Source organism: Hipposideros armiger, unplaced genomic scaffold (genome assembly GCF_001890085.2).
Source record: "Hipposideros armiger isolate ML-2016 unplaced genomic scaffold, ASM189008v1 scaffold_664, whole genome shotgun sequence".
Classification (NCBI taxonomy): Eukaryota; Metazoa; Chordata; class Mammalia; order Chiroptera; family Hipposideridae; genus Hipposideros; species Hipposideros armiger.
This window is the reverse complement of record NW_017732014.1, coordinates 883,946-892,322: the sequence shown is the minus strand read 5'-3', so window position 1 is coordinate 892,322 and position 8,377 is coordinate 883,946. Positions and strand designations below refer to the sequence as shown.

General features: G+C 55.4%; 1 protein-coding gene across 1 annotated transcript in view; it reads right to left on the bottom strand.

Annotated features, from left to right (window-relative positions):
• The window catches only part of BCAM (basal cell adhesion molecule (Lutheran blood group)), a 9,941-nt gene extending 7,297 nt beyond the window's left edge, over positions 1-2,644 (bottom strand). The window contains exons 1-3 of the mRNA XM_019626232.1: positions 2,483-2,644; positions 500-621; positions 186-363 (exon numbers count right to left, since the gene is read on the bottom strand). Coding sequence (XP_019481777.1) covers positions 186-363; positions 500-621; positions 2,483-2,564 — 382 coding nt within the window. The 5' untranslated portion in view covers positions 2,565-2,644. The remainder of the gene's footprint in view (positions 1-185; positions 364-499; positions 622-2,482) is intronic.
• Positions 2,645-8,377: the final 5,733 nt, after the last annotated feature.

The following is an 8,377-nucleotide window of genomic DNA, read 5'->3' as shown; positions in this document are numbered from 1 at the left end:
CTCTGTCTCTTTTCCTCTTGTTATCTCTCTGGTCCTTCTGTCCTTCTCTCCATCCCTGTTGCCCCTGTTCCCTATCTATTGTCACGTTTTCCTCTCTCTCTCTCTCTCTCTCTCTCTCTCTCTCTCTCTCTCTCTCCCTTTCTCTCTCCCTCTCCCACCCTGTATCTTTCTGTTTCTTATTTCCTTTCCTTCTCTTTCTCTCTCTTTAGCCCCCCTCCCCGCCATCTTACTTTCTCGGTGTCTCTGAATGTTCTCTCTTAAGAGCCAGCACTTTGAAGGGGGACTAGTCTCAGTCTCAGCTGTGCCCAGACACCAGGGGGCCCTGGGGAGTGCCTTCCCTTTACTTGGCCTCAATTTCCCCATCTATAAAATGAAAAGGCAGCTTGGCGGAGCTCTTAGGGTCCTGTGGATTCTGATGAAAGAATGAATACTTGCAGACCCGCTGTGTCCTTTCAGACCCCCCTCTACCACCCTCTGGTCCCAAGCCTGAAGCACTCACCAGGAACCATTCCAGCATGAAATGGTCACGGATCCCCAAGGGGGTGCAGTCCAGAGTGACGGGATCCCCCCTCATTACCTCCACCAGGGGCGGCACAGACACCTGTACCTCAGCCTGGGCACCTGTGGGAGAGCAACTTAGCTTTCTCCCACTGCCACCAATAGGGAGAGCCTTCCAGACAAAGCCCCTCTTCCTCCAGGACACAGGGGTACAGGGGTGCAGGCCCCCAGTCCGCTCTTCCTTTACTGGTCAGGCCTCCAGGTCCCCAGCCCCGCCTCCCTCAGACTCAGTCACTCCTCCCTCCATCTCTCATCTCTGTGTCTCTGAGCATCAGACCCCATCAGCAGTTTTCTTCATCTCGCCTTTCACTTGCAGAACTCAGGGCTCCTCTCCTGGGCCACACAGGGTGCTAGTGGCCTCCATTAACTCCTCCTGGCATTAAACTGCACCTGTCCCTGATTTTCCCACTAGATCAAATGCCCCTCAAGGGCAGGACCAAGGCTGGTTCATCCCTTTGCCTCCATCACCCTTTGCAGGGCCTGGCACAGTGGCATGGATGAGTTTCCATCTTAGTTTCCATCTCTGCCTGTGTGTCTCTCATCCTGGGGTTCCATCTCTTAGTTCCACCATCTCTGCCTCTCTCTGTCTCAGCATGTCACTCTCAGTCTCCATCTCTCTCAGCTCCTGGGTCTGTCCCTCATGAGCAGGGGGGCTGGGGTGGGGTGTGGGCTGCAGCTGAGCCTGGAGCTGAGGCGGGATGGGTGTGTGGGGGTGGTGAGGGGGGACAGGGCTGGGCAGGTTTCAGGAATGTGGGAGGGACAGGCTGGCTCAGACCTGCCCGGCCTGGCGCCAGAGCCCCCTATCCGCCCCTTGGCCCCTCTGCCTCTTCGATAGAGAGGGGAAGGTGAGTCACTCCAGAACAAGATAGGGTTGGGGCCCCAGATCCTGGATCCTGAGGGAGAAGGGAGCCGAGGGCTCGGACTTCTGGGTCCTGAGTAGCTGGTCCTAGACTCCTGTCCCAAGATCCTGGCAGATAGTGCTATTCTCATCAGGAAAGCACGCTCTCTCACCCTCTGGGCTGGCATCCTGGCATCAGCTCAATTCTTAGAACCTCCCTTCCCTTCCCTGCCCAGCCTGGCCCAGCCCTGCCCCTGGGGACCCACTATTTGCCATGCTTGTGCCAAGGGCCTGGATTCCCTGGCACCCACCTCTGGCCCAAGCCTGTCCCAGGGGAGGGGGCGTGGAGCCAGGCTGGTGCCTGGGTCTGGGTCTGAGCAGCAGAGAGCAAGGACAGACGAGCGATCCCTCTCTCTTCCCCAATCCCTCTCGTCTCTGTCCCTCTGCTGCAAGCCCTCAGGGCCTCCTCTCCCTCCCACCACCACGCAGGTGTGTGGATTTCTCTGGGGCCCCAGGAAGGGGGCACTGTCCCTTGGAAACACTTTGTTCCACTGTCACTGCCCAAAGCTGGTGCTCTAGCTCTTCCCCCAGAGAGGCGGGATCTTGATAGTCTGGACTCTGAATCTAGATGGGGACCCCTCCAATGCATGACTCTGATTTCTAGCTATAGAGTCCCTGACCCTCTCAAAACTTGAGAACCTTTCAGGAGGAGAGCCCTGGGGTTTTGTTCTCCTGGGCCCTGGGGGAAGCCACTCCAGCCACTGGAGGCCTGGACTCCTGGATCTGAGGGAACAGGGGCCCCAGAACTCAGCTCCAGGGGCTCAGGCTCCTGGGTCCTCAGTGGGGAAAGGGGTTCTGACTTCTCAGGTGGTCTCTAATCCACTGCTGTGATGTCCCCAGCTTCTCTGCCTGATTGTCCCCAGGTCTCTCATTGGGAGGGACGGCCCCCTTCCTCTCCCATATTCCTCCTTCCTGGGGTCCCCAGGTTTGGCTTCCCGGGGTGAGTGAAAGCTACTTCCCCCTTCCCTTTCCACAATCCCCAACGGGCCGTCCCCCCGTTTCGCCCTGCTCTCAACCCCAGCATACCTGGGTGCGCCCCCAGCAGGAGCGCCAGCACCAGCAGCTGTGGGGCCCCGCGCGTTCCGGCCTGGGCGTCCGGGGGCTCCATGTCCACAGCGGCGGCGGTGGTGGTGGTGGTGGCGGTGGCGGTGGCGGTGGTGGCGGCGGCGGCGGCAACTGAGCCCCGGCTGCAGCTGGGCGGCCGCCGCGGGGCTGGGAGAAAAAGAGGCCCCGCCCCCGAGCCCCGCCCCGCCCGGCCCCGCCTTCCTGGCCCCCTAGTTCCCCCAAACCCGGGCGCCACGCCAGGACCTCCCACTGCCCGGAGAGGACCTCCCAGTACTTAGCTAGGAGCGGGGCTCTTCTGCCCCCAGCCCCGGCCTTTCTCTCACACTGACCAGCACCCCAGGCGGGTGGCTTGACCAACCAGTCCAGCCAGTGTGTCCTCAGCTGGGACCTCACCAAACAACGGAGGACCCTCTTCCCCTACTTCTGACCAGGAGCCTCCTTGTCTCTATGGCCAATGGCTTGGGCTTGCCTTGTTGATTTGACCCAGTTGACCCCAGCACAACCAGTGGCCTGCACTGGCCTTTCCCAGTACAACCAGCAGCTCCCAGTCTGACCAGTGGCTTAGAACACCTTCTCCCAGGATGCCCTGGGAGGCCCTCCCCTGTGGCCAGTGCTCTGGGCTGCTTTCCTGTCTGACCAGTGGCCTGGAACCCTTCAGTTTAATCTCTTATATTTAGTGATCTCCAAACCCAAGTTCTGCCCAGGCTTCCGTGATGATGGGATGAGGGGGTTGTGGGGGGGCTGCCGGGTGCTCCCTCCTTGGCTCTCCCCTGTAGGGCCCTCCCTCTCTTCCCTCCATCCAGAGAATCCCAGGAATGCCACCCCCCCTTACTCCTTCTTCCCTTTACTCCCTCCCTATCTTGGGGGGAGGGGAGGAGAATCAGGCTGGCAGGAACAGGTGAGTAGGACAGAGGAGGCTAGGGCACCTGAGGGAAGGCAGGAAGGACATGGCCATGGGTCAGGAGGAAGGGTCACAGATCAGAGTGCCCAGGCTCCTCACAAGCCAGGTCTGACTGGGGCAAAATCCCAACTGCTGACTGCGGGGTCCGGGGTCCGGAGATTTTCCTGGTTACCAGGGAGAAGTTATGCCCTGGACTCGGGTCAGAAGTGTGTGTGTGGTGGTGGTGGTGGTGGTGGTGAGGGGTAGCTGGGCGCGCTGGGAGAGGTTCCCCAAGCCTCTGATCAGACTGGGGGTCACTGGTAAGCCTGGGCTTTGCCCATCAGACACAAAGGGAAGGCTCAGGTTACAGGTCCACCTGGGAGTCACACTAGGCAAAGCTCCTTTATCCATTGGTGATACAGGAAAGCAATTGTTATACCAGGACAGGTGACCTTTTAGTATTAGCCACACTACCCCCTCTTCCAGGATGTCCTCCCTGCTCTCCTGGCTGGGTCAGGTGCCCCTTCTGGGCTCCCACAACCGCCAGGGCTCCTCCACCCCAGTCCTACATACTCTGGATTGTCCCTGTCTGGGGACGGGCCTGTCTCCCCCCACGGGACTGTGAGTCTGTGAGGGCAAGGCCCCGGGCTGTCTCGGCCACAGTTGTGTCTATAGCACCAGGCCAGAAACAGAGCAGGCACTCAGGAAAGGTTTGCTCAAACTCAGGAGCACACAGGCTCACATGCAGAGCCCACCCAGACTGGATCGCAGGACACACGATATAAACTCGCTTGAGGACAAATTGCAGGAGCACTCACAGACAAGCTCACACACTGTGACTCCAGACGCCCAGTCCCCGGCTCTTTCTTCCGCTCCAGCTTGGGCATCTACTGCTTGCCCTGGACTTTCACAGGTGCCTTCTCATCAGCCACTCCCCTTCCACTTTCCTTAGGAACCTAACCAGCTGAGGTTCTAGGCGACCGAGGACTATATATAGAGTGTGTACGGAATGAAGTCATACGTGCTACAGACCAGGCAGACTTGCAGAAACTAGTTCTGTGACATCATCTGTCCTTGTCCCCAATAATTTATTCCCACAAAACAGCCAGAGGGATTCCATTAAAATGTGAACCAGATCACTTGACTCTCCTGCTCGGAACCCTCCCGAGTAAAAGTTCAAGTCCACTCCATGGCTCACAGGCCCTCAATCTGGTCCTTGCTACCTCACTGACTCCATTTTCCTCTCCTTGCTAGCTTTGCTTTGCCACATTGTTCTCCTTGCATCCATGCTGTTCCTCCACCACCAGACATGTTCCAGCCTCTAGCTTTTCCCTTTGCTGGGACAGTCTTCCTTCACACAGTTACTTCAAATCTCTATGCCAACATCACGTCAAAGAGCTTTCCTTGACCATCCTACCTAAAATAGCAATTCCTGCTTTCCCAGCCATTCCTAATTTCCCTTATCTTACTACATTTTTTCTCCATAGTATTTATCGCTGCTGCATATTTTTTATTGTTTGTCTTGGACAGAACATAAGCTCCAAGTGGTTTTGTTCACCACTATATCCCCAGTGCCTATAATAGTGCTTGGCATGAGGAGCTGAGTAAAAGTTCAATGAGTTAATTTTCCAGTTCCATCCTTGGTCTCATTGCACATGCTTACACATTTTAGTTAACAAGCCTTATCTTTTCTCCACCTTTATCCATTATTTTACAAAAGGTGTGTGATGGTTAACTTTAAAACGAGTTCACAGCTCATGGAATACGGGTTCATGACACATTTCAAGGGTGACGGCTATTCCTTAATGGTTCCACACTTGCATCTGAAAGATGTAACTATTGAGAGTTTGTGTTGTTTTGAGGGCAGCGTGAATGCATTTGAGGTTGGATAAGAGTTCAGATAAGAACTTTGGGGGAAGAGAATGGAAGTACAGAACAAAGGGTACGTACCGATGTTGAGCGTGCTAAGGGGTGGACTGTAGTGGACTTTTGTGGGAAGAGTTAGCTAATGTCTGCACCCCCTTTCCACAGTTAGAAAAATCCCAGCTTTCTGAAAGCCTGTTGCCCTCTGTTGAAGCCAATAAAGACGTTTGCCTTTCTACCTCTGTTGGCACCAAGGTGACCTTGGCAAATCTTGCCGTATTTGGGAATCAGGAGTTAATAACACCCAAGAAGCAGGGATTGGTGAATCTAGTCCTGCTATGGCAACTGGGACAAATTCCATTTTCCAAAGATGGCTGCAACAATATCTCTCATCCCACCTGCTCTTCTACAATCTGGTCTTGACACTCTTTCCACTGAGAAGTAGGGTCCCTGTCCCCTCCTCTTAAATCTGCAGTTGTGCGACTCGCATGTAGCCAATAGAAAGTGGTAGAAGTGACACTGCAGGACCCCCAAGATTAGGTAGAAAAACCATGTAGCTTCTGCCTGAGTCTGTGGAACACTATCCATGAAGCCTTCAGCCACCACATTAGCAGTCTGACTACCTGGAGGCAGCCATGCTGTGGGGGAAGCTCAAACTAGCACATGTGAGGCCACGTGGAAAGATCTGAGACTGCAGAAGGACGCCTGTCCAGCCCCCAGCTGCCTTGCCCCAAGCACTACTTGATTGAACCTTGAGCCAGAACCACCCAACTGGGCCCTTCCCCAAATCCTGGCCCACAGCACCCACGAGAGATAATAACATGATTGTTGTTCACCAGTAAGTTTTGGTGTGATTTCTTCTGAGCAACAGCTAGCAAACACAGCTTGTTTCTGGGGCAGCACAGGCAGCGAATGACTAGTGTCCAGTGGTCATCAGGCACCAGGGTAGCCTCATCGGACCGGTTCTGTGGCATGATCATGGCTGGGCTACGGTTGGAGGCCAGCTGCCAGTGTTGCTGCTCACTTTCCAATCCTGTTTTTCTAATCACTTCTGGAATTCTGTAAGTGATCCCAAGTCCTCTCAATCAATTTCCTTTCTGCCCCTGAGGAGGCTTCTGTTGCTTGGAACTAAATCTGTGATGCGTGTTTCCAGCTCCGGTTTACACTGGAATACCTTTTCAGTCTCAGCTGGGACGTCTCCTCCTCCTGGAAGCCTTTCCTGACCTCCCAGGCTGGGTCAACTGCCCTCTCTGGGTTCCTGCAGCCCCCCTGTCCTCCCCCCGTGCCAGTGCTGCCCACTCTGAATTGTCACTGTCTGGGAACAGGTCTGTCTCCCCTACAGTGAGTCCAAGAGGGCAGTAATCACTGCTCCATGCCAAGCATTGCCCCGCCCGGGGCTGGGCACAGGGCAGGGGCTCAGGGGATGCGGACTGGTTTAAACTTAAGTGGAGAGAGGCTTGGGTTCCTCTGGGATTTGTGATGAGGTGAGAGACACTTTCTCAGCTTGATTTGGACTGGAAGTCGCTGTTACTCTGGAGGAAGGACCCAGGGAGGAATACAGGGAAAAGAGAGGGATGAGAACAGATGCGGCAAGATTGGGTGCATAACCCTCAAGGAAATGTGGGGATCTTTTTGACTAGGGGACTTAGAACTTGGATGTCTAGGTCTGGGTGCAGGAATTTTTTTGCCGTGATGGGGAAAGGGGGTTGGCTGCCTGATTCTCTTAAGAACTTGGGACTCCTGGGTCTGAGAGAGAAGGGTCTGGGGGCCTGGACTCCTGGATCCAGAGGAGCTGGGTCCCCATTCTGGGCTCTCTGATCCCAGACCCCAGGGTTAATCAGCTGGGGCTCAGGCCTCAGGGGACTGCCTAGTTCCCGATGCCAAGCTGCCCCCTAGTGGCCATGGCATTGGCCATCTTTCTCCACATACCACAGGACAGACAAGGTTTGGCAGTTTATTTCCGCTTCACAAACCCCTTCCAGCCCCTGGGGTTCCCTTAGCAGCATATCTTGGTGCCCTGTGAGGTGGAAAGAGAGGTGGTTTAGATAGTATCACATCCAGGTGGGGTGGAGTAGGCAAGGCCAAGGGAGGATACCTGGGCAGGGTGGGGGTCTCACCTGGCCTCCAGGCCTGGGCTGCGATCATGGGCCCCACAGAGGCAGCTGGAAGGGTGACTTTCCCTTTAGGCGTTTCTGCAATGAGGAGAGTTTGAGGGTGGCTGTTGATTTCCTAGGACCAGTGTTTCCTTTCTGCCCCCATGCCTTCCTCCCTCAGACCCAGGAGTCCCCAACCCCAGCTGCCCTCTCCACTTACTCTGTGGCTCCCTGCCTGGCCTGGGGGCCGGAGGTGGTTTCCCATGGGGCTGAGGCCACAGTCCTCATTCTTGGCAAAGTAAGAGGTGCCCGAAGTCTGGGGAAGGCCTGGAGGGGAGGGATTAAGATATTTTACAGCTGAGCTGCAGCTGTGCTTTAGTTTACAGGCCTCGACAGGGGTAGCACAGCGGTGGCGTGGGGAGGGGGGTGTCTGGAGGGAGCAGTATGAGACAGGACCTTGTTCCCAGCTCTTGTTCTTTCCCACCCAACACCTCTGGCTTGAATAAGAAGTTCTAATTTGTTTGTCCATCTGTCCATCCACCCATCCATTCTCTCTCCCTTCCTTCCATCTCTTCATTCATTCATTCATTCATTCGTTCATTCATTCATTCATCCCACAAACATTTCCTGAGCACCTAGTGTGTCAGGCACTGTTCTGGGCTCTGAAAAGAGCCACGAACTGGACAGATGAACATCTTTCTCCTTATGCAGCTGACAGTCTATGGAGCAAGAGGCATACCATGAGTAATCAGTGCGTGAACAAGGAAATATCCCAGAGAGGATCAGGTGTCCTTCAGAGAACTGAAATAGCCATGGAAAGTGCGTGTGGGGGGTGGGAGTGACCGGACATGAGGGTAGTGGGGGGGTGCAGGGGGAGAGCTCTCAGAGAACAACTGAGCAGAAGCCTGAGTGTAAGAAGGATGTGGGGAGAGGCCCGCCCTGTGGTGGGATGTAGGCTTGCTGGCCGGTTAGAACAGTGAGGGGTCTACTGTTGCTGGAAAGGAGTAGGGGGGTTAGTAG